Below are 26265 nucleotides of genomic sequence, written 5' to 3'. Positions count from 1 at the left end.
AAATTGTGCCCAATTTCGGACTAAGAAAACAGATGGGTCGAAAATAGGCACCTGCCCGCCAAAACCAAAACAAAAATCCGCTCTCTAATTTCCCCCTAGACAGCGATTAGCAGCTTGTCAACAGGGGTTTTTCGTTCCGGATGAGCGCGCGCCCTTCCCACCCAGTAAGCATTTCAATGTCACCAAACCGGCAAGGGGTGAACTTTAGTATGCAAATTGAGCCGTTTTGCCACCCCGTCCGGAGAGAATGAAGCTGTCCCCCAGCTGGGTGAGGCGACGACACGCCGGAAAGGTTTGGCGTTCCATATATCTCTGACAGCGCGCGGATGTGCATTAGTTGAATTTGGTTGATAGTGGATGGACACTGTGAAAATAGTGTTTGCGATTTAATGTTTTTTTAGCATCAGATAAAATTGTATTTATTTGTTTCTAGGTTTTTGAACAAGAAGCAGTTAGACCGATTCTTAGCGAAGCTACACCAATAAGTCACTTTTTTCAATTTCAATAGGTTTTTTTTAATGAAAAATTTCATTTTTAATATGATTTAAAAATTGCAATGTCCTTTAAATGCGTTTTCTTACCTCAAAAGCCAAAAATATTGACCAAATCAGGTACGCAAGCCATTGACTGGGAGAGGAGTTTTTTCATAAATCTCTCCTTTCGTTGTCCCGTCACGTCAAATTTCAATTTTCAATTTTTCAATTTGTAATCATGTGTAGAAGAGCAAAAGTTTAAAAAAATTAATCTGACAAAACTGTAGCGATTGTCTTGGTGTGCCTTTTAAAAGTCCAGTTTTATGTCCAGTTTTTTATGATGTTGTCCCGTCACGCTACATTTTCATTTCAGGGGAAGCACAGGTACAATATTGCTCATTCTACATGCCATTTCTTTGTAGGAAAATCAATTATCGTTCCAAATGTGTAAAAACATTGCGGGGTTTCTTCTTTTGTTTTGCCACTACAGCTGTTTTTTTTTTCAAAGGAGTCAAAGAATCGGTCAGTATTACAAATATGGTTAAAAGTTATTTTGCAGATAAATTTTAATAATTTGTTTCTAAAAGATTTTTTTCTCTAATTCAAGATAAAAAAACTATAATGTTTTACTTCAAACTTGCCTTTTATAAAAAAAAATTGGAAGCGGTGCAATTTATTAAAAAATAGTTTTTTTGGTTGCTAATTTGATTTAACATCTATAATTTATGTTTTGTGGTAACCATTTTTTTTTTTCAAATAATCATAATTATGGTACCAGATTTTGCAAAACTCTAGGGTAAAAGATGAGAATTTTATTCCCCTAAAACTTATTAGGCTATTGCCTATTGACGGGGGGTCACCCATTCTGAAATGGTCCGCAAAATTAGGGAGCAAAAACATTTTTTCAAAAAACTTCAAAATTTCAATGTAATTTTAAAGTGCCATTAGTTATAATCATTTTTAACATGTTCAAAAATATTTTAATTTTTTTGAGAATTTTCGTTGAATAGTACCGCAAAAAAAATTCAGAACTTATAATTTTTGCAAACTATTAATTGCAAATCAACTGTACTGCTGTATAATGCATTTTCTATGCCATTATATATTGAAATGTTGAAATTTTGTCTGTTATTTCATTTTATAATATTTTTTTAATTTTTTACCCCCTCCCCCCTCGACTTCGACCAGAGACGAAGAACAAAAACTTTTCTGTGTACCCATTTTATATAGTTTTTGTTTGTGAAAAATCCATTTTTATTATTTTGCCCAAAAAGTTGATGCTAAATGTTTCTAAAATATTTTTTTTTATTTTGCGTTTACAAAAATGATTCAATAAAAAAATATCAAAAATTAATTATTTTTTTGAATAAGCCAAACATGCTAAAACTTAGTCTAAACTGAGGGAAATACATTTTTAATTGGTTTTAGCTGATTGCGCTTAAACTTCCATTGAAATTTTGAAGTTTTTTGAAAAAATATGTTTTTTGCCCCCCGATTTCAAAAGGGGGAAAAGGAAGGGGGGGGGGGAGCAATGATTAAAAAAATGTTTTTGAAAAAATAGAATTCTCATCCTAAATTTATTTTGCGATCGAAAATTTCTTTACAGGTATTTTGATATAGTGCACCGAGATATGGTTTGAAATAAAATTAAAATTTGTGTTTTTGCCTTCCTCACTTTACTGAGGAAAGGCTATAAAATCACTCGAAAAACGAACTTCTTAATTTGACCTCCTAGACCCACCTTCACGTATACATATCGACTCAGAATCAAATTCTGAGCAAATGTCTGTGTGTGTGTGTGTGTGTGTGTAGGGATGTGGGTCTGTGCACCAAAAAATATGCACTCGATTATCTCGGCGCTGGCTGAACCGATTTGGACCGTTTTGGTCTCATTCGATCCGTCTTGGGGTCCCATAAGTCGCTATTGAAAATTATAAAGTTTAGTTAAGTACTTCAAAAGCTATGCTAAAAAAACGATTTTGACAAAAGTCCGGAAGATTGTAAAAAGGGTGGTTTTTGTGAAAACCCGCCATGTTATACATTTTTAGAAAGGTAATAAAGAGACCTTTCCAACGCGTCAAAAACATCTAAGATCTGACAACCCTATCAAAAGTTATAAGCACTTAAGTGTTATTTATGCACTTTTTGGACGCCGGATCTCAGATATTTTGATAAAAACGTTGTCCGGATCTCTCATGCGACCTATCGTTGGATAGGTAATCAAAAGACCTTTCCAACGCGTTCAAGACATTGAAGATCTGACAACCCTATCAAAAGTTATAAGCATTTAAGTGTTTTTTTATAAACCTTTTAGAGGCCGGATCTCATATATTTTGATGAAAACGTTGTCCGGACCTACCATGCGACTTGTCGTTGGATAGGTAACCGAAAGACCTTTCCAACGAGTTCAATAGATTGCAGATCTGACAACCCTATCAAAAGTTATAGGCACATAAGAGCCCTGAATTATGATGATCTTACTACCCAATCTGATGGTATGAATCAAGTTGATAGAACACTGAAAGGTCCGTCCTTTTGTATCTATTTTGGATAGCATTACTCTCTAAATGTGAGGAAGGCACCAACCACCTAAGGGTGGATTAAGTAACGTTTTTCAATAGTTCTCGTCTGAAAACATTTTTTTTCGGAAAGTTTAAAAATGGGAATATATTTTTTCGAAAAGTTCAAAACTATTTGCAAAGATACAGCGGATAAAACAAAACATTTGTGAAATTATCTGATCTTTCCGAAAAAAACCTATTTTTAAATTTTTGTAATCAAGTCTAACATTTTAAAAGAATTTTTGGAAATTGAATTAATTGTGAAAAAAAAACTTGGAAATCGGCAAAAAAAACCGTGCACCTGTTTTTTTTTCTTCTGAACAGTCCTCATCAATACCTACAACTTTGCCGAAGATACCAAATCGATCATAAAATTCCTTAAAATGAATTTTCGAATAATTATGTACTATCTTTCTATGGACATCTGTCAAAAATGTATGGAAATTTGTCTGAGTACCAATGACACAAAATGGCTTCTTTGGTCATAGGGAAAGCCCACAAAAAGTTTGAGTTTTAGAAATTCAGTTTTTCAGTTTCAGTTTTTTAAAGGAAGTGTGCTGATTTTAGGGTAAAAATCGTGAATAACGAGGAATGTGTTGTATGACAGACGGAAGAATAAGAGCAAGCAGCTTCATAAAATTTTTAAAATAAGTTAATTTTGCTTTTTACTTTTTTATTTTTGTACTGTGCACGTTGTCATAGGTCACGAACTTTGCGTGACTATTCGTGCACCCGAAGCCCCTCTCCTTAGTCTAGCAAAACTACCCATTATCCACAGCCAGCAGTAGCAACGTTGTCAAATGTTTGTGTCGTGTGACTTTTAATAAACATGCCGGGCTTCCCCTGCACGACAAGAACACACACACACACACACCTGCAAAACATGACACAACCCCCCACAAACTGAGTGGGAGATTAGCTCCCCAGACTAAACACAGCGGAAGGAGAGGACCCGCTTTTTACGTGTCACGTGCCCATAACGGAAATGGAAGCTTTGGTATCCAACACGATCGTGGTTTTATTTTACTGCCACACTAATTTAAAACTGAAAAATGCGTCCCCGGAGCGTGCCGAAAGTGAGGGCCATTTACCTGCTGCGTTGTGTTGTAGAGGTGGTGTTGGGCAAGATTATACTAATTAGTAGAAAGGTGTGTGATGAATGGTGTGTTAGTTTTGGTAATTGAAATGCAGCGATAAGGGAGTGTTTGAAACCATGTTTGTTGATTTTATTCGACACTGAAAAGAATGAAAACTTGGTTAAAATTTGTAAGATGATTTCAAGATTTTGACGTTCCAAATACACACATTCACAAAATGCCAAAATTTCCCAAAGCAAGGCATACCTTTTGGAATTAATCTGAACATTTTTTCCACAAATTTCCAACAGATGATTAAATTCAAGGAAAGAAATTCCACCTTTCTGCTGACCTTAAACTCGTCCTACAACTCAGTTCAAATGCAAAGTTGATTACAAGTTAGTGAGGTAGAAAGAAAACAGATTTTTTTTATTCTCTCAGTTCGCATCTAACCTACGTGGTGAACCCAAATGCATCAACTCCATTCCACAAAGAACAAAAAAAAATCCAATTTCCGCATCTGACGAGGCACGAAAGTGGACAAATTGGCAAGTATCGTGTCCGTGGGGTTTCACCACCTAAATCTTGGTTCATTTGAAGCGATTTGCGCACTCAACCCGGATTGAAACCCGTTGATTAAAATCAGGGGCAAGAAAAAGTTAGGTTAGTTTCGCCCGTGTAATGCCCACTAATAGGCGGCGAATGAGTAGGGCTTTTCTGCCGTTTTGACTCCTCCCCGGCCTTTGCAGGTTAAAGTCGTTAAGGTGGATTTATAATGAGGACTTTTTTTTTGTGCGAGCCAGTAAGATCGTTATTTGGTGACTTTTTTATGGTTTTTGTTTAATCAGATTAAATCTTTTCAAACAAAGCAATTATTCTTGGAAGTGAAATCGCAATGCAATCTACAACAAAGCTTGGTGACTGAATGAGCATTCCTAATGAGTACACACATTAGGGTGACCAAAATATTCCGATTTCTTTTATTTGATCAAACAGATCAACTGGTCAGTCAAATTTATTATTGGGCAGTTTTCTTGTTTTACAGCGCCTATTTATTTATGTTTTAATCATATGAAACATTGTCTATCATTTCTTTGGATAAAAAAGACATCATTCGGCATCGTTGAGTTCTTCATACAAATCTGAATAAAAAAAACTGGGATTTTCCATAAAAAAAGTGATATGAAAAGATTTTTTTTTCAGATTCAGAAATGTGTTGTTGTTTGAACATTCGTGCTCAAACTCAACCCAATTCAACGAATCATCTTTGCGGTTAACTTTACGCAGTTGGTTTTGGCCGCCTTAACATTTGTGATGTTTCAATGATGCCCTCGAAGACTGGCTGTGCTTGGATTAGATTAGGTTAGATGAAAAGATTTTTTTTTTACAATTTTTGATTTTTTGTTAATGGATTGTGATGGATAAAATATGGCAGTTTTTGAATTTTGGGAAAGTATCGTAAATACCCTCAATGATATTTTTTGATAATTATGTTCTATGTTAAAAATAAAATTTTAATCGAAACTCTTTTTTAAGAGTGAAAACTTTTTTTTATTGTCCTGATAGAAATACAGATTTACCTTTTCTTCGTTGAAAAAAAAAAATGTTTTTTTTTCGAAAAAAAAACCTTTGGTTAATGCCCGGAAGATGCATAATAAGATATTTTGTGAGATCCATTAAATGAGGTATTAGACTAGGACAAACAAATTGCCAAAAAATGCTAGTTTGTTTATTTGTTTGTTTGTAAAACAATTACAAAAAAAAATCAAATTATCTTGTAGAACCTAGTATAAAACTACTATTAGTTATTTAAAACAATGACAACTTAAAAAAAATCAAATGCAAATTTAATTAAATCAGAATAATTAATAGATTAATCGATTCATTAAAAAAAGTTTAAAATAATTTCAAATAATTTTTAAAATAATCCAAATAATTTAAAACAATTCAATACATTTTTTAACAGCTTAAAACTTTTAAACATTTAAAAACTATCTAAAACTATTTTAAACAACTAGGCCAAGGCACTTTTTTACATTTAAAAAACTATTGAAAACAATTGTAAACAACTAGGCCAATTTTAATTCAAGCTTTTGTCCATACATACAAAAAAATTACTGAAATTGACATTTGCATGGAAAAAAAACATGGAAAATCGATTGTGAATCATTCAGAATGTATCAGTTCCTCTCAGATTCCAAAATATCTATTTAGTTTTCTTCCAGTTAGTTTTCCTTCAGTTAGTATAACTCGCCTTCACACAAAGCCGTCGTTTCTGGTTTGCACCGGAAGCAAAGCAAGATCGCCCCAGCAGCTGGACACTGAGTTGCGGCTGAGGACAAAAGCAAAGGCCAGCAGAGCCAACCAAGACCCCTACACAATCTCCCTACCCTTTCCACGCCTTGTCTTTTAACATCAATCCCTTCCCTACTAACCCCGAGTAGGCCGCGGGTAATCGGCTCCCCTCCCACTAACATTTACACACAAGATCCTCTGTAATTACTCTTAGCATTAAGAACAATGTAAACACAAAAGCCGACTCGGTCCTAACCAGGTCCCAGTACCGAAAAGGACCTAATAAAAATAATGTTATGAAAAAAAAAAAAATTCAAATAATTCAGAAAAAATTAAACTAATAAAAACCACTTATACCGTCATCAGGAGTGACATTTGGTCTGGGAGTGAAATTGGGTCATACACATTTCAGCATTTTTGTATGACCCAATCTTAAACCCCAGACCATTGTCAGTTCTGATGACGATAGCTATTTAAACAATGAATACTTTAAAAACAATAACAAATGAAAATTAAAAAAAAAAATCAGAATAAGTTAAAACAATTTGAAGCAATTAAAAACTCTTTATAACAATTCCAAACAATAAGCACAGTTTGAAACAATTCCAATAAATTTTGAAAACAATCAAAATAATTTAATACTATTTATAACAGTTTAAAACTTCTTAAAACAATAAAAAAACATTCAAAACAATTTTAATCAACCAGGCCAAGGCAATTTTCATTCAAGCTTGTGTCGATTTGGCATATACAAATACAATCCAGACCCGATTATCCGAAGGCCTTGGCAAAATTTCACTTATCAAAACTTCGGATAATCGAACCACAATTTTTTTTTCGTTGTCTTATTTTTGATTGTCGGGCTTGAATAAGACCCCTAAACTTCTCAAAGTGATTTAGATTTTTTAAATCCAAGATGGCGGTCGAAATGGCGGCGATGGAATTTTGAAATTTTTGTTTGCATTTTTTAATTTAATAGGCAATCAACCATTCAAATCTGACTAAAATGGGGTCGCAGACCTCGAATTTGATTTTAACATCAAATTAGAAAATAAAAAAAACAAAAAAAAATTGTCGTGATTCGATTATCCGAATTTCAATACAAACCTTCGGATAATCGAAACTTCGGATAATCGAGTCTGGACTGTAATTATCGACTAAAATTAAAATATTCATGGGAAAAAGACTTGTATAATCAATTGTAAATCAATCAGAATACATTGTATAACGCTTATTTATGAATTTAAAATCGAATATAAATTTTTTAAATCTTTTGACAAACTTTGAATGTTGGGGCTAAAATTCGGTACAAAACGTGAAAGTTTAGGAAAAAAAATATTTTCATAAATCATTGAAATTTTGTAAACTTTTGATAGGAGCATAACTGGAATAATTTAAAACAATTCCAAATAATTGATGAATACCAAATGATTTAAAACAACATTAAACAATGTTTTTTACAGTTTTAAACAAATTGAAGCAATTTTGAACAATTTTAAACAATTAAATTTAAAACAATTGTAATCAATTTAATCAATTTAAATCAAACAATTTAGAACAATTCTTGCTAACCTTTTAAAAAGGTCTTATCAGCATATGAAACCAATGGTCCGGGCTGGCTGGGGATTTTCCATAAACCAAGTGGCCTTCAAATTTTCAGACCGAAAGATAGAATTTTATTGAGAAAAACGCCACTGATATTGAACTAAACCGCAATATCTGGATATTTTTTTGTTTTTTTCGGGTGGGTTTTTTGGGAGGAGTATTCAAACTCCTGATTCAAGGCGGTTTCAAAATACCCAAAAAGCAAAAAAAAAGTTTATTGGACCTTTTAGAAAAAAATCCATGTATTTCATATTTTTCTAGGGACGAATTCGGTTAGAAACTTAGAAAATAATCCGTACGATTTAGCCCTGTAATGGCAGGCAATTTTTTCTCTAGTCACCCTAATCCCCCATCCGTGAGTAACTATGACTGCACATGCCAAGGGTGGTGCGGAAGACAACAAATGCGTGTGGAATGAACGTTCGAAACTCTCAAGGCAGTCGAGATTGGATATTGCGTCAAAGGTCTTCCGCAGCTCTGCGGTGGGATTTCCCCCCGACCAAGCCCTGTGGCCCTGTGTGCAATGTCATCAACAATCAGACTTCTTGCCGGTGGTGGGCTGTCGAGATTCGAACCAAACGACCCCAAGGTTGTTGTTTGTTGTCTGCCAAAACAGACTTGTTGTTGGCTTTGTGTTTGGCGTGCAGAAGTGACCCTCTCAACTGGTATTTTATGACACCTCATCAGGGGGTGATTCCGGGGAGGGATTACACGATGGCGCTTGTGATACGGAAAGAGATTGGATACGGAATGTCAACAAATCTGATGACTGATTAATGTACTCTCCAGGGAGGAAGAAGGTCGGGATTGTTTATGCGGGATCGTTTATCACAATGTGATATGCTGACAGGTTTACTTTAACTCAAGGTTCAAATCAAATGCTTTGTTATTCTGCGTTTAAGAGGATAAGGGAAATTCTCCATCATAAAGTAAAGTTAATTTCAGCTTAACCCACAAACACAGTCTAAATTTTAATCAAATCAATAAAGCTCCATCTCCCGCTGGCTTTCATCACTCAATTTGCTAAAATTTAACCAAAATTAGCACCATTCAATTTGGCCATACGTGCAAACTGATTCGATGGCATGTCTATATAAAGCACACAAAACCTATGAGAGCCCGAGCCCTCGTCACGAAATACATGAAGAGTTCACGTTGATTAATAAATGTGCCAGACACTTCCAGGCCGAAAATGTACCGGTAGTGTTGTTGTTTATTTATTCGACACTCACGAGCTTTGGGTGGTGCGAGGTCTGTCGCCGGTTTCAAACCAGCACGATCTGTCAAAATTGCACCAGCGTTTCAAGGCACTAAACACTCAAGGTATGCTAGATTTTTGACAAAAAATGCAACATGTATTCACAAACTCAAATTAAAATGCAATTTCGAATTTTTTTTTGTTAATATATTTAATTTTTAAAATAAAAAAAAATATGAAAAATATGAGCACGAAAAAGTGCGAGATTGTTTGTTTGCGGTAGTGTAATGGCTCCTTTAGTACATTTACAGAAACCAACAAAAAACTGACAGCTCGCACCACTTAACTCACAAGCATACAAAAAAAAACAGTTGTTCCAAAAAATGATTGTGCATCACACAGAAAAAGAAACCTCGGCGTCGCCGGTCGTTGGACGAAGATTCATACATGCATTTTGCATACATAATTCAGCAAAAATACACATTCGACTATGGCCAATTAATTCGGTACGATGCACACTATATTTCGCCCAAATGCCGGCCGGCTGGAGAAGGAATCTGTGTCAATGCAAGCCGTTTTTTTGTTTGTTTTCATTTGTCAAGGATTGTTTGTGGTGCAAATTTGTCGTTTCGTCGTGAATGTGCTAGGTTGTCGCATGTGCATTTTCAGCTAGATTTAGTGAGAGGTGGCTATTTCTAAAAATATCAAGCATTGTTTTTACAGAGTCATGACACACAATTCCAATTATGAGGTATGCAACTAAAATCAATAAACTCCGTGCATTATTGCCACACGTCATACAAAATTTGATCAAATTTTTTTTAATTTAATTGCGTCAAGCAAGACATTCATTTTTCTTAAACTGTCAAAATGCTTTGCACGACAAGATATCACAAGCATAGCGAAAGTTGCCAAATTGAATTTATTTGCATGTTTGCCATTCCAAATTGATAGCATTTTGATGAACATTGATGGGTTGCTCAAGAAAACTTATTTTTAGAAGAATAAGAACTCCAATTGAGAAGGCCAAATCTGCCCTCCCAAGGAGATGTCTCCTCAAAGTTTATGGTCCGAGCTCATAATCGCAGATGGTGGTGCTTTGATATGCTAAACCGCTGTCGTGCCGCTAATTGTGGCCAATAAAATAATCTAATTTGCATTAGCTGCTGGCGACGAGCTAGGAGGAACACCGCCAGAGAAATCTTTACGATGTGGTCGTGTAGCGTTTCGTTGAGTACAGAATAGAGATAATCAAGTTATAAGGCAATTCGCAGTAGCTATTCATTCTCGGAAGTGGAGGAAGATATCAACATGAGGGATATGTTAAGTATGCGACGATTTGATCGAAATCGGTAGAATATGAACTAGCATAAAGAATTTTATCTGAATTTATACAATTTAGAAAAGAAAAAACACGCCAGAATCGTTTCGAAGACCAACGAAATCCAAAGGAAAACAATTTTAGCCTTGACATTCCTTAAGCTGATGCAAGGTTGACCTGTTTAAGACATGATCTTTCTGAGGATTAATTATTTACTGGCAACAAATCTAAAGAACTTCTCCTAATTGTAGAGTTGTCCCATTTGAAATTTAATATTTTTTAATTATGCGGTCCTAATATCTTTATTTACTGTAATTTTCAGAAAAACCAAACAAAATCTATAAATATAGATAATCTTGCCCAACTGTCCCCTAAGTATAACATAATCGCAAAAATGTCGCAGCGATCGTCAATGAACGCACACTACGTTGCTACGAACGAAACCTAGCTCGGCACTCAAAGTGCCGCTCAACACGTAGGTGTATGCTCTCTCTTTCTCGCATTCTCTCTCTTTCTTGCATTCTCTTAGGCTTCATCCATAAAGTACGTCACGCTAAAATCGGCCAAAATTTGCCCCCCCTCCCCCCCTTTGTCACGCTTTTCCTATACTTATATCATGCAATGTCACGGTAGCTCAGACCCCCCCTTACCCCCTAGAGCGTGACATACTTTATGGATGACGCCTTACAACCTTTCTCGGTATTGCTCGTGCGTTGCTGCGTGGTGACGGCATTCATTTGAATGCAGTTATGGGGAAGGTGATCGGAATTTTGCTTGTGGGCAAAGTATGCGTTTATAGAAACTATAAATAAAAAAATGCGAATGAGGTTTTCTCATTTGTAAAAAATGCATTTCTACTTAGTTATTTTGTTTGCTAAATGTGTCAAATATGTTTGAAGCGAAACAAATAATATTTTTTGATTAAACATAAAATAACAATTCTTCACATTTTATTGCTAATACAACCCTAGATCAAAAATAACTTCAATTGGTGATGCAGTTTTGCTTCAACACGTGACTTTTATTGATTGGCCAGAAGCAGATGCTAAATAAATCACGTAATCGTTTATAACTTGGCTGGTAGCTGGCTGCTTCTAGTATCGATAAGTGCCCATAAGTGAACAGATATCTTTGCACAAGACATCGATGTCATCGTAATTGTCGTCTCCCACACACACACACACATGCACAAACACAACCTTACTCACCAGAGTGGCTCGTTGCAACAAGTGAAGTGTGTGCGGCTTGGCTTCCGCCTCCTCCTTCCACACCTCAGTTATTGTCTAATAAAGCAAGTACTTATGGTTGTTTTATCCCCCCCATTTCCCTCTTCCTCTCTCTTTCAGTGAACCGTTCGAGACGAAACCGATCCTGGCATCAGCTTTAACCGTAGTCAAAGGCAAACATTCCATGTTAGATATAGTGCGAGTGGAGACACGTTCTCATGTGAGTATATTGGCTATATTGGTGTTTGTTTAGTTTAGATTGAGCGAAGAAAGTGCACCCTACAACACTCTATTGGAGCTGTAAACGACAACAAGCACCAGCAGTGTTTAACGTCTGGCGATCTTTGTGTCTCGAATCGATTACCGACGACTTAATGGCTTGTTGATTGCGGTTTGCAGTGGGCACTTGATTGAGGAATGTGTCATGATAACAAATATTTTTGAAGCGTTTTGCCTTTTCCCCATCTGGTCGCCTGATATTCAAAAAGAACTTCATGTTATTCAACTATTTTTTTTTCTATCAGATATTTATTTTACTCAACTGTGAGGTCAAAATTTTAGTTGTTTAAATTAATTGTGTTAAATCAATCACAATAATTCAAGAATAAGATTATTAGAAAATACAAGTTATACTGCAAAAAAAAAAAAAATTACCAGAAAAATTTAGAATATTTTGAAAAGTTCATCTTATTTTATCGAATCGTGGTGGTTGTTGGTTTACTTGAGGCAGCTTTAACTTTTGAAGTCATTTGCTACCAATTTCATTGAATGTAAAGAATGTGTCAAATTAAAAAGTGACCCTGTCCGTTTGACAACCATTGCTGTCAAACTAGTTGAGGTTTCGATGTAAAATATTTCGAAAATTTTAAATTATTGTTTAACATTTCAAGATTTTTTTTTAAATTTAAGATTTTTGGAAAATATCGAACAAAATTTTTTTATCAGTCTACCGTTTTTATGTTATAGGAAGGAAAATCACCCCAAATTTTAATTCTAAATTTTTTTTTTAACAAAAAGTATCACAAAATGCTTAATTTACATGACGAAATCCAGTCTGCAACCCGCTAAGATCATCATCCCCATGCAAATGCGAAAATTATTACAAAATGCTTCATACATTGTAACAGTCATGCTTCTGTAAAAAATTTCAAAATATCAATAAATTCATGAAAATATAGTTTTTTTTTTTTCTAAAATGTTGCGTCTTTTGGATGTCAGGCTTCAAACTCTTTTCTTTAAAAGCTGGGATGACTGTACTTTAAATCCCTCATATTCGGAACAGTTTACAGATCGGCCAATGTTCAAAAAATCTTAGCAAATCGGTAATTGAACTTAATGATTCGCTTTTACCTTCATTTGAAAGCTTTTCATGCGATATTTCGATTGCTGTATCGAACAACTGCAAATTTTTACTTTTATATCAAGTTTTTGGAGAAAAACTTTGACCCTTGAAATCCACAAATTCGGAACACTTTTTTCTTACGGATGTTAACAAACTTCGGATCTCTCCAGGAGTACATATTTGTAACAAAATAATGACTTCACACACTGCAACCAGTTTCACTCAAGCTTAGTGATGTTTTATCCATGGTCTGATAACTTTTTTTTGTGAAAACATCAGTTAAATTTAGGTGTTCCACAATTGTGGGAGGCACAATAACATTCCACAATCATGGAACAGGCGATTTGGAGGCAGTGTTTTGCTGCTCTGGATAAAATAGTCTTGAAGTGAAGTTTTTTTTGTTCAAAAAGTACAACTTTTACTCGTGAAATAGCAAGAAAATGTCCAAATAACGGTCCTAAAAATAGTAGGGTCGAGAGAAAAGCTGCATTTGGCATGCTATTGACAAATTATCACAAAAGTGTTTCGAATTTGTGGGTGTTCCGAATATGTGGGATGACTGTACTCTACATGAGTAGAAATACAAAAACAAACGTTATTCAAAGTAACTTTTATAGTTTTAAATCGATTATTCAAGTTTTTTTTTCATTAAAGTTTCATATTTTTCACCCTTTGATTTTTCAGGGTAATTTTGAAGTAAGGTTGGACAAAATCTTGAAATAAAATTTGTATCAGAATCATAAACAAAAAAATAAATACATGTCTAGTCTGCCGAAGACACCAAGTCGATCAGAGAATCCATTCCCAAGATACATATTTTCGTATATTTCCTCCCAAAATTGTATGCAAAAACTAATGATGCAAAGTGGCTCCTTTGACATAGGGAGTGCATGCACAAAGTTTTATTAATAAAAAAAATCTTGAAAAATACAAATCATTGAGTTTCTCAGGGAAAAGGGATTCTTCTTAAACGAATTCATAGAAATCTTTTTGATCTTTTTGGAAAAACTCTCTTTTAGAAATGATCACTCATGACTGGTTTTGCCTTCCTCACCTTACTGAGGAAAGGCTGTAAAATCACTCGAAAAATGAACTTCTCAATTAGAACTCCTAGACCCACCTTCATGTATACCTATCGACTCAAAAAATTGTCGCTCGATTATCTCGAGACTGACTCGGTTGACTTTGTCCGTTTTGGCTTCATTCGATCCGTCATGGGGTCCCATAAGTCGCTATTAAAAATTATGCAGTTTAGTTAAGTACTTCAAAAGTTCAAAAAACGATTTTGACTAAAGTTAGGAAGATTGTAAAAAGGGTGGTTTTTGTAAGAAAACTAACTTAATCCACCTATGTGTTTGATGCCTTCCTCACTTTTTATCAACAATGGGTAATAGGAGTGATTTGTACACATATTTCAGCAATTTTTTTGAATCCAGAGAAAACGTACACATATATAACTTAAGTAATCATTTTTTTTATTATAGACATTTTACCACTTTTGTGGCATTCATGTCTTATTAAGTAATCATATCTCGAGACAGGGTTGCCAGATCTTCAGTGTTTTGGATTCGTTGGAAAGGTTTTTCGATTACCTAACCAACGAAGGGTCGGATGGTGGATCCGGACATAGTTTACATACATTTAAGTAAGATCCGGCTTCCAAAAAGTACATAAATATTACTTAAGTGGCCATATCTCGAGACAGGGTTGCCAGATCTTCAGTGTTTTGGATTCGTTGGAAAGGTTTTTCGATTACCTAACCAACGATGGGTTGGATGGTGGATCCGGACATAGTTTACATACATTTAAGTGAGATCCGGCTTCCAAAAAGAGCATCAATATCACTTAAGTGGCCATATCTCGAGACAGGGTTGCCAGATCTTCAGTGTTTTGGGTTCGTTGGAAAGGTTTTTCGATTACCTAACCAACGATGGGTCGGATGGTGGATCCGGACATAGTTTACATACATTTAAGTGAGATCCGGCTTCCAAAAAGAGCATCAATATCTCTTAAGTGGCCATATCTCGAGACAGGGTTGCCAGATCTTCAATGTTTTGGACTCGTTGGAAAGGTTTTTTGATTACCTAACCAACAATGGGTCGGATGGTGGATCCGGACATAGTTTACATACATTTAAGTGAGATCCGGCTTCTAAAAAGTACATAAATATTACTTAAGTGGCCATATCTCGAGACGGGGTTGCCAGATCTTCAGTGTTTTGGATTCGCTGGAAAGGTTTTTCGATTACCTAACCAACAATGGGTCGGATGGTGGAGCCGGACATAGTTTACATACATTTAAGTAAGATCCGGCTTCCAAAAAGAGCATCAATATCACTTAAGTGGCCATATCTCGAGACAGGGTTGCCAGATCTTCAATGTTTTGGGCTCGTTGGAAAGGTTTTTTGATTACCTAACCAACAATGGGTCGGATGGTGGATCCGGACATAGTTTACATACATTTAAGTGAGATCCGGCTTCCAAAAAGTACATAAATATTACTTAAGTGGCCATATCTCGAGACGGGGTTGCCAGATCTTCAGTGTTTTGGATTCGTTGGAAAGGTTTTTCGATTACCTAACCAACGATGGGTCGGATGGTGGAGCCGGACATAGTTTACATACATTTAAGTAAGATCCGGCTTCCAAAAAGAGCATCAATATCACTTAAGTGGCCATATCTCGAGACAGGGTTGCCAGATCTTCAGTGTTTTGGACTCGTTGGAAAGGTTTTTTGATTACCTAACCAACAATGGGTCGGATGGTGGATCCGGACATAGGTTACATACATTTAAGTGAGATCCGGCTTCCAAAAAGTACATAAATATTACTTAAGTGGCCATATCTCGAGACGGGGTTGCCAGATCTTCAGTGTTTTGGATTCGTTGGAAAGGTTTTTCGATTACCTAACCAACGATGGGTCGGATGGTGGAGCCGGACATAGTTTACATACATTTAAGTGAGATCCGGCTTCCAAAAAGTACATAAATATTACTTAAGTGGCCATATCTCGAGACAGGGTTGCCAGATCTTCAATGTTTTGGACTCGTTGGAAAGGTTATTTGATAACCTAATCAACGATGGGTCGGATGGAGGATCCGGACATAGTTTACATACATTTAAGTGAGATCCGGCTTCCAAAAAGTGCATCAATATCACTTAAGTGGCCATATCTCGAGACAGGGTTGCCAGATCTTCAGTGTTTTGGATTCGTTGGAAAGGTTTTTCGATTACCTAACCAACGATGGGTCGGATGGTGGATCCGGACATAGTTTACATACATTTAAGTGAGATCCGGCTTCCAAAAAGAGCATCAATATCACTTAAGTGGCCATATCTCGAGACAGGGTTGCCAGATCTTCAATGTTTTGGACTCGTTGGAAAGGTTTTTTGATTACCTAACCAACAATGGGTCGGATGGTGGATCCGGACATAGTTTACATACATTTAAGTGAGATCCGGCTTCCAAAAAGTACATAAATATTACTTAAGTGGCCATATCTCGAGACGGGGTTGCCAGATCTTCAGTGTTTTGGATTCGTTGGAAAGGTTTTTCGATTACCTAACCAACGATGGGTCGGATGGTGGAGCCGGACATAGTTTACATACATTTAAGTGAGATCCGGCTTCCAAAAAGAGCATCAATATCACTTAAGTTGCCATATCTCGAGACAGGGTTGCCAGATCTTCAATGTTTTGGACTCGTTGGAAAGGTTATTTGATAACCTAACCAACGATGGGTCGAATGGTGGATCCGGACATAGTTTACATACATTTAAGTGGGATCCGGCTTCAAAAAAGTGCATCAATATCACTTAAGAGGACATATCTCGAGACAGGGTTGCCAGATCTTCTATGTTTTGGACTCGTTGGAAAGGTCTCTCGATTACCTAACCAACGATGGGTCGGATGATGGATCCGGACTTCGTTTACATACATTTAAGTGAGATTCGGCTTCCAAAAAGTGCATCAATATCACTTAAGTGGCCATATCTCGAGACAGGGTTGCCAGATCTTCAGTGTTTTGGATTCGTTGGAAAGGTTTTTCGATTACCTAACCAACGATGGGTTGGATGATGGATCCGGACATAGTTTTCATGCATATAAATGAGATCCGGTTAAATGTGAAAACACATTTTTATATATAACTTTTGAACTACTTATCGAAACTTCAAACAATTCAATAGCGATGTATGGGACCCTAAACCAAGTCGAATGCAACCGGTTTGATCAAAATCGGTCCAGCCAGTGCTGAGAAAACTTGGCAAGAATTTTGAACACATACATACATACACACACACACACATACACACACACACACAGACATTTGTTCAGTTTTCGATTCTGAGTCGATAGGTATACATGAATATAGGTCTACGAGCTGTATTTCAAAAGTTCATTTTTCGAGCAGGATTATAGCCTTACCTCAGTGAGGAAGGCAAAACCCGTCATGTTATACATTTTCAGAAATGTATTTAAAAGACATTTCCAACGCGTCCAAGACATTGTAGATCTGATAACCCTATCAAAAGTTATAAGGAAACACTCGTTATAAAAGGAACAACTCGTCTCTTTGTATTCATAGGATCTCAGATATTTTGATGAAAACTTAAGCACTTAAGTGTTATTTATGCACTTTTTAGAGACCGGATCTTAGATATTTTGATGAAAACCTTGTCCGGATCTCTTATGCGACCTCTCGTTGGATAGGTAATCAAAAAACCTTTCCATCGTGTCCAAAACATTGAAGATCTGACAACCCTATCATAAGTTATAAGCACTTAAGTGTTATTTATGCACTTTTTGAAGTTCTGATCTCAAATATTTTGATGAAAACGTTGTCCGGATCTCTCATGCGACCTACCGTTGGATAGGTAATCAAAAAACCTTTTCAATGAGCACGAATTGGATTGGAGATCTGACAACCCTATCATAAGTTGTAAGCACATAAGTGCCCTGCAATATAAAGATACCCAATCTAGTGGTATGAATTATTAGTCAAATTGATTAAATACTGAGAATCATCGCTCTTTTGTGTCTTTTTTGGATAGCACCCTTTAAATGTGAGAAAGGCACCAACCACCCTAGGGTGGATTAAGTAACGTTTTTATCATCAAAAATGTTTTTTTACGGATGCAAATGAAAGGTGATTAGATAAAAAGATTTAAGGATAAAAGTTGGATGTTTCAAAAATCTAGTCTAACATTTGAAAAGGTCGTATATATTGCTGTTGCGAAGGTCTCAGGACCAAAGATCCTATATTTTTGTAAATATTTTTATTATTAGTTTTGATTGTGAAGAAACTAAAAATTAAACAGTTTTTTGCTTTAATGAAAATTGATAGGCACACTATAACTGGTTAGGCGCTTATACTTACATCAAACCCTACGCAATGTACCACCCCCGGCCGAGTTAAAATGCGTAACCGGAAAAGAAGGTGTGCATGCCTGGCACGAACACTCAAAGCGTGTTCTAGCGTGTTGCTCGTACTGACTAAGAGCAAGGGTAAGATGTAGGTGTAAGGGCAGTGCGTGTTCGTCGGGAACCTGGTGCATAAGATCGGTCAAGGCCCGTTCTTACACTGAAAATTGCGAATTGCGAATTTCAAAGTTTCGTTAATAAAATTCAGAAATCCGATTTTTTTGACGGAATTTCAATACCAACACAATATTGTTAAAATCAATCAATCATTCCCAAATTTTTGGGGTTGTTTTTCGGGCCTGTGTTGATAGGTAAATGGTAGATAGAACCCTTTTTGATGGGTTCTTTTGATTTTGAGTGTACACTTTGGAAAATATTTGCAAAGGCCTATCCATTTTTGTCTAAACAGTTCTAATAATATAAAAGGCACTACAGTAGGGTGGAATCTAGTTATATGGAAAAATTTAAAATGACAAAAATCTCAACCTTCCAAAATTTGGGAGCGATTGGTTAAGCTCACAATTGGCGCAAAGCGAATAAAATTTGTATGGAAATTACTATTGGGAAACTTAAATTTTCACATTTTTGAACTTACAAAATTCATATATTATTATTTTATGTAACTAACACCGTAGAAGTATAGACCTGTCTTCGGGAGAGTTGTTCAGGACATCCAGGTCTATACTTCTACGGTGTTAGTTACATAAAATAATAAAACATGAATTTTGTAAATTCAAAAATGTGAAAACGCAAGTTTTTTCCATAGTAATTTCCATACAAATTTCATTCGCTTTTCATTCATTGGGACCCAAAAAATGTGTTGCTGAAGAAACCAATTTTCGATTGCACCCTAGTACTACAGCTTCAAAGTGTCTTTGATCAAAAAATGTCTTCCAAAGATACAGATTTTCGAATATTTACATCCCTTCTTGTAGATATAAAGATAGAGAATTGCATACTATTCTATGAACAAATGATGCAATTTGTCATATGGAGGCCCCCACAAAGTCTTAACCAAATCGCAAAATACTGATCAATTATGTAATATTAATGTTTTCTATGAAAGTCGTTCTAGAAAAATAATTTCATAAAATTTAATTTTATATTTTATAATTCCTTTTTTTTTGTAAGTGAACATAACACAAAATTCCCTCTCCGTTCCAGATAATGTTCTCATTCCTGTCGGTCGGCTGGGGCCTCATCTCGGACATCGACATCGAGAGCGAGCGGCTGCGGGCCATCGGCGGCCAGCGGTTCACGCTCTGGTCCGTCCACCGGTTGATTAGCCTGCGCACCTACCAGGGCAAGGTGTCCTACATTCCGGCGCTGGTTAATCCGTCCCATCCGTACCACCGGTCCAACTCGTTACCCCGGGACGGTGGAGGTGGAGGCGGCCACGGTGGCCTCGGTGGTGCCGCCGGAATCGGCCTCAAGCATAGCATAAGTTACAACACCACGCTGGACTGCCACGACTGTCGGACGGCGGACGAGGAAAACTGTGATGCTTGCGACACCAACTTTAGTGACGTGCTGTCGCTTGAGACGGGGAGTAATCTGGAGACGTTCCGGCCGCGCATCGACAGCTGGTACTCGGCCACGTCCCGCAAGAGCACTTACTTTTCGACGCAGGACAGCATCTACGAGAGTGATCGGGCTTCCAACGAGGGCACGACGGTGGGGACGAACCAGATGTACGGTCCTCCGTCGCGGCTTCCGGCGTTGACGGCACCCGTGCCCGACACGTGGAAGTCGCTCGCCGGAGAGTTTGTGATGGTGCACGCGGCCTACCAGACGCACCTTAGCACGGATTGCTTCTTTGCGCCACTTTCCAAGCTGAACGACGGGATCATTTGGCTGTTGATAATTAAGGCCGGAGCTAGCCGGGCTCAGCTGTTGTCCTTTATGCTGGGTCTCGGCACTGGGACGCACATGCCAACGCAGGAGAACGAGTACATCCAGATGGTGCCGGTGACGGCGTTCCGGATCGAGCCGGTTGGGACGACGGGGCACATGACGGTGGACGGGGAGGATGTCGAGTATGGGCCCATCCAGGCGGAGATCTTTCCTAGTTTAGCGCGGGTTATGGTTCCGAAATGATCGTGAGATAAAACACACACACACAGTTTTTGTTGTATTGTTAGTCTTGTTTTAGTGGTTACATAAAAGGGGTGCATCGATTCCGTTCCATGTATTACGATTGTTGGAGAAATAAACAGCAAATCTTTATTGCAGGCTCAAATGTAGCTATTATTTTCCGTTTTCGTCAAAATTCCGATAAAATTCGTTCAGGATTTTACAGATCATTCTCTGTTAATAAAGTAACTAATATATCAAAAATAGTTGGTTCACTAATCTGCATTTTTGTCGAATACAAATTGAATTTTCCTTGTTTAATATTAAAATGCATTTGAAGGATCAGTTTAAAACATTTTTGATGTATATTGATAATTCGAATTATATTAGAAGATGATATTTATTTACTTCTGTGAGTTTTTTGCACTCTTAAACGACAACACGAAACGGAATTGCAAAATAGTAGTTTATGCAACAAGTTGCTAACAACATTTTTTGCAATTCCGAAAAACGCTTTTTGAATAAATTTTATGTCATTCATCCATGTGTTTAGTTAATTCACCGTTCAAAACTTAAAAATATTGAAAAATGTTTCTTTTCGATACTAGTGTTGACAAGTTCAACTTTTCAGCATCCATTTCACTTTTCAGCAATGGCATAGAAAGGTATTAATTTTCCATACTGTTTTTTTTTTTGTAGGGAAAAGTAGGCCGTTTCGTTTCTCCAGAAGGACAGGAAAAGTTGACAGTTTCAATTTTTGCAATTCAACACTAGTATCGAAAAGTAACATTTTTCAATATTTTTTAGTTTTGAACGGTGAATTTACTTTACACATGGATGTTTGACACGAAATTCCATTCAAAAAGCGTTTTTCGGAATTGCAAAAAATGTTGTAAGCAACTTTTTGCAAAACTCGATTTTTTCAGCACTCGTCGTATCTATCCAACTCGGCAGAGCCGACTCGTGTTGAAAAATCTACTTTTTGCACCTTATTGCATAAACTACTATTAACTAAAATAAAATTTTTATTGCATTCTTTCAAACACTGCACTTTTTTTTTGCAAAGCATGTTGCATGATTTCTGCGAGGTTTTTCTTTTTTATCTAAGAAGTGCACTGCCGTTCTACGCATAGTTGTCCCATGTCATTTTTTTGACGATTTTGACCTTTCGTCATTTTTGAAATTAGTTTGACGTATACTTTCAGAAAAACACATAAAATTTGGTACTTTGTTCGGAAACTCTTCAAAAAAACACCAAATCTGTTTGTCCCATCGTTGCATTTCTACGCATAATTGTCCCACCAAGTATTTTCTATCACGGAATCAATAGTTTTACGAATCATTATGTCTCGTTTACCTGTTGTATAGCAAGAGGATTACAAATAAGGGTGATAAACTGCTAACTGGGCCGATTAGGGACAATTCGGGCGAATAGGGTCCCCCGGGACAATTATGCGTAGAAACACAGAAATCGTTTGAAAAATTTCAATCGCGTTTTTCTCAGTTGCACTTTTTTGAACATGGGACAATTATGCGTAGAACGGCAGTGCAGTTCCTTGGAATCATTCAAAGAATCTCAATAAGAACGGATCTTTGTAAAATTCTTGAATGTCAAAATAAAACTGCTGAGTTTTTGCTTTCTTTTCAACAAGAAAAAAAAACAAGAACCGTTATTTAAATTTTTGGATAACAAGATCCTCTGAGATTTTTATCTGAGGATTTGCATTCTTTTTATCATAACCAGAATTAATTTTAAAAAAACATCCAGCGAAATTTCTATTCGGCGAATCGTCTTATTTGGCAAACGTTTTATTCGACGAAATGGACCAGATTCTTTAAGAGGTTAACAATTGTTTTTTTTTAATATCGAGTCATCTCTGCGATACGGCTTTACGCAGTAGGCCTGGCCGCTTTAACGCTTGTGATGTTTCAATGCATTCTAATGCAATGGCGCACTGCAAATGTTAATAAATGACAAGAAGAGTGCTAGGCGTCATCTAACCTAAGGCACTCTCCAGGATCCCTTCGAAAGATTGGTCTGATTAGATTAGATTAGATGTGCAATAGCTTTTTTCTACTTAAGAGTAAGCGATTGAAAAATCTAAATCAGAAGAGTTTTACTGAGCTCTCACTGAGAGAGTTATTCAATAGAGAATAATTTGTAAAATTCGCGCCATTCCTATAACATTTCGTGTCAAATTCAAACATAACCTGCAACAGCAACGAGTTACCGTCGGTCGCGAACTAACTAAACGTGTCATGCAAACGAATTACCTACCACTAGGCAGTTAGTATGTTAGTTAAAGTAACACACCATTAAATACACACCACCACAAACTCAACTCACCAACACACATATTTGCGCCAGCAAACAACACAAAAGCAATTGTACTGAAAGGGTAAGTTAAGAGCTAGATAAAGAGGAAAAAAAGTAACATTCGATGATATCAGTGAAACGGAGCAATTATCAACACTACAAGAAACCAACTTTTACAACATCCACCAATTTAGAAAATTAAAAACAACTCATAAAATGATATTCACAAATAAAAATGTCATCCCACTCTGTCTGTACTCAATCGGAAAACTAAATACAATTGTGCTAAATATCCTTCTAGAGTTAACGATGATTTCACCTACAATTGGAACAAAAATTAAACCATTTTAGCCAAATAAATAAAAGTATCTAGTGGAAAGGCAGCGGCAATTAACACAAATATCAAACATTGAATTTAAAATCTAAAAAAAGAAGGTTGTAGACTTTTAGCCAAATTCGAAACATTAAAAAAGCACTTTCTCCCCCATTCCAATCGAGCGCAACACAGATTCCGTTGGGTTTAAGCAAAAAGCTGTTATCTAGTCTGTAGAATTCGATTTGATGATTGGAAAATGATTTATTTTAATTTCAAACAAGCATTCTTCGGTTCAGTTTTGTACAGCGCTTTTTGGTTGAATCATTTCCGTTGCGTTTAGAGAATCTTTTTATATAAGGCTTATTAGGGACGGTGATTTATTAAATACTAGCGTGTAAGTTAAGGTACATATTTGTTGCGTATTGTAGCGGGTGGTGATGAGAATGCAAACATAACAATAAGGCAGTTTATAAACGCAGTAAGTGAAAGTAATGTAACACATTTTCATCCATATCTATGAAATGATAACGAATTTTGCTTGGTGGGCTTATTTGTTAGAAAGAAATGATCCTTAAAACTAGAATCCAAGTGCCACTTGAGGCGACCTTCAACGAGACAACTGTCGATCGTTCAGGAAAATCTCGCAGCTCGGGTTCCGGTCCGGAACGCTGAAATCTCCGTGGCCGAAGATGACCAACATCTCGAGCGATCTGATGCGGAGCAGTGAGTTTAGCAGCCGGAAGCTGGACCGCAGGCTGAACGCTCTTTGGCCGACATGGTGCAGCACCAGTGTGCGTAGGTCCGGCAAACGGCGCAGGTCCTGCGTCACCCCGGCCAGCCGTGTGACTTTGATGGACAGTCGGTCAAGCGTGGGCCACGAGATGGCGATCTGGTGGAGGCAATCGCCGGATATTGGTTGAATGATTTCCAAATTGAGGACGTTGTGGAACAACATTTGCAGCCTGGAAACGTCCCTAACGTCGAGCTCGTTCAATGTAAGGGCTTCAAGTCGCATGGGCAGGGATCGTATGAAGTTTTCCGGAGGGTAGTCGACTACTCCACAATCCAAAATTTTCAATTGGTCGAGGTTGGTCATGACACATAAGTCTGCAATTTGCACGGCGTAGCGGCTGGTCGGTGCGAGCGTGAGGTATTCGATGTTTCTCAATGAGTAGATACAGCGTGATATTTTGGACATCACCCTACCAGATGCACTTATTACGGCCACTTTCAGTCGCTTGAGGCAACCCAAGAACTGGTTGAGAAGGTCGACCTGCTCAGTGTCAGACATCTCCAGCTCCACGTAGCGGCCAATACTCAACTCAAGTTCCAGGAGATTTGTGAGTTCCACTTCTTCCAACAGATTAAGATTTCCAACTGTGATGTCCAACGTCTCCAGGGTCGACGCCACCTCCCGCAGCCAACGCACCCACTCCATGACGCGGTGAAGCACAAATCCAAGCTCAAAATTGATTGCCACGTGCTTGGGATGGCGGAATCGACTCAGCATTTCCACCCTTTCGTTGGTTCTGATGCGCAGCAGAACACGGTGACTGCAAAAAGTGGCCACAACTGCGCTCCAGCGCCCACAAACGTGAGATGCACGGAGCAGATCGGCGAACGGAAGTCGGTCCAAGATCATCCCCAGAATCTAGGCCGAGGGAGAAAATCGAATGAATATGTGAGATTTTCGCAAGTGAGAATTCGTCTTACCTCGTTCGGAAAATCATCAATTTGGAACTCGTCCATTCTTTCATCTTCCATGTCGATTTTGGGATTTTCAACTCTGACTGTTCCAACAAAAGCTTCTTTTAATTTTAACTTTTCAAAACTTAGCTCAAAGCGCGTTGGTTTGATTTTGGCGCGCTTTTCCCCTCAAAATCACGTCATCGAAAATTACAAGAAAAAACGTCTGAAGCAAACGTTTCAACTTCAGTGTTGTATTTTCAGTGACGGGAGCCAGCTTTCGACTGACTGACAGCGAACAACGACCACTCAAAAAAACATTCACGTTGAAGTTACGTGAAAAGCTATGTGGTATTTTTCCACTAGAGTTTTCACGTAACTTCTACGAGGCGGCCCTAGTAGAAACGGAATTTGCTTGGCCAGATCAATTCACGTCGTTTCTACGTGCTTCACACGTAAAAGCTAAATGAATCAATTGATGATTTCTACATGTTTGTTGTAGTAAACATTATAGGAACCTTCTAGTACTAATGTGGTCTAATTTCTGATATTTTTTTTTATCAAACAGAAAAAAAAAACAAGAAATGCAGTTCTAGTTTCAATTTAAATCATAGTTTTATTCAATTTTCCTTTGCTAACATTTATAAAGAATGGTCCAGTCTCTCATGAAACCGAGCAGGAAGACGTTCGTACGTAGCTTTCTGTTTCCGCTATACTTCGTGGCCGCACGGGAACCCGTTTCGAAGTCGTTGTCGTTAGTTGTGGTACTTCTGTCTGTGCCACGTTAACGTGGCTGCACATCACCAGGGGCAGGTACTTTGAGAGCAACTAGGCAAAGTTTCCGATCAAGTTGGGTGCTCGGATGGTTGGCCAGGATGGCGTTGCCAGGAAGATGTTAAAGATGATTGGGGCGACCACGTTCAGCTCTCGAATTCCGTGCACGGGTTCGTTGGTCTTGCCGGATACAACTTGCTGCTTCGAACAACTTTGGCGCGGGCACCACACTGGCCAAGGCCGACGAGAAGATGGCCGCAAAGCAACCTCGCACCCAGGCAAGTGTCCGCAATGTCCGTGACATTTTCGGTTGCGTCGTTCACCACGACCAGCCGCTTATATTAGAACGGGCCAGAATCCAAGTGGCCACCGGTAAAAGTATGCTGCTTCCAGAATTCGGCCGCTGCAAAAAAATATTTCTATGATTATTTATAAATAAAATCATTAAAACTTTATTTAACTTACCGTCTGTTCTTTTTTTGATGATATTTTGCGAGAACAAGTTCGGCAGCAGGTCTTCGCCGGACGCCATCAATTTTCATACTAAAATAATCACGTAGAAATTTCGCCGAATGGCGCACTC

The 26265-nt window shown here is 37.4% G+C and overlaps 2 protein-coding genes across 2 annotated transcripts in view; one reads left to right on the top strand and one right to left on the bottom strand.

The window, feature by feature from the left end:
* LOC120421539 (sphingosine kinase 2) overlaps positions 1 to 20759 on the top strand; it is a 41722-nt gene extending 20963 nt beyond the window's left edge. The window contains exons 2-3 of the mRNA XM_039584768.2: positions 11876 to 11975; positions 19681 to 20759. Coding sequence (XP_039440702.1) covers positions 11876 to 11975; positions 19681 to 20613 — 1033 coding nt within the window. The 3' untranslated portion in view covers positions 20614 to 20759. The remainder of the gene's footprint in view (positions 1 to 11875; positions 11976 to 19680) is intronic.
* A 3049-nt stretch (positions 20760 to 23808) lies between these two features.
* On the bottom strand, positions 23809 to 25080 carry LOC120421543 (uncharacterized). Its single transcript, XM_039584771.2, has 2 exons — positions 24936 to 25080; positions 23809 to 24873 (listed from the first exon to the last, which is right to left on the bottom strand). Exons 1-2 carry the CDS (start codon positions 24984 to 24986, stop codon positions 23830 to 23832), a joined length of 1095 nt encoding a protein of 364 aa, XP_039440705.1. The 5' UTR covers positions 24987 to 25080; the 3' UTR covers positions 23809 to 23829.
* Positions 25081 to 26265: the final 1185 nt, after the last annotated feature.

This window comes from Culex pipiens, chromosome 3 (genome assembly GCF_016801865.2).
Source record: "Culex pipiens pallens isolate TS chromosome 3, TS_CPP_V2, whole genome shotgun sequence".
Lineage (NCBI taxonomy): Eukaryota > Metazoa > Arthropoda > Insecta > Diptera > Culicidae > Culex > Culex pipiens.
This window is presented reverse-complemented; position numbering and strand designations above follow the sequence as displayed.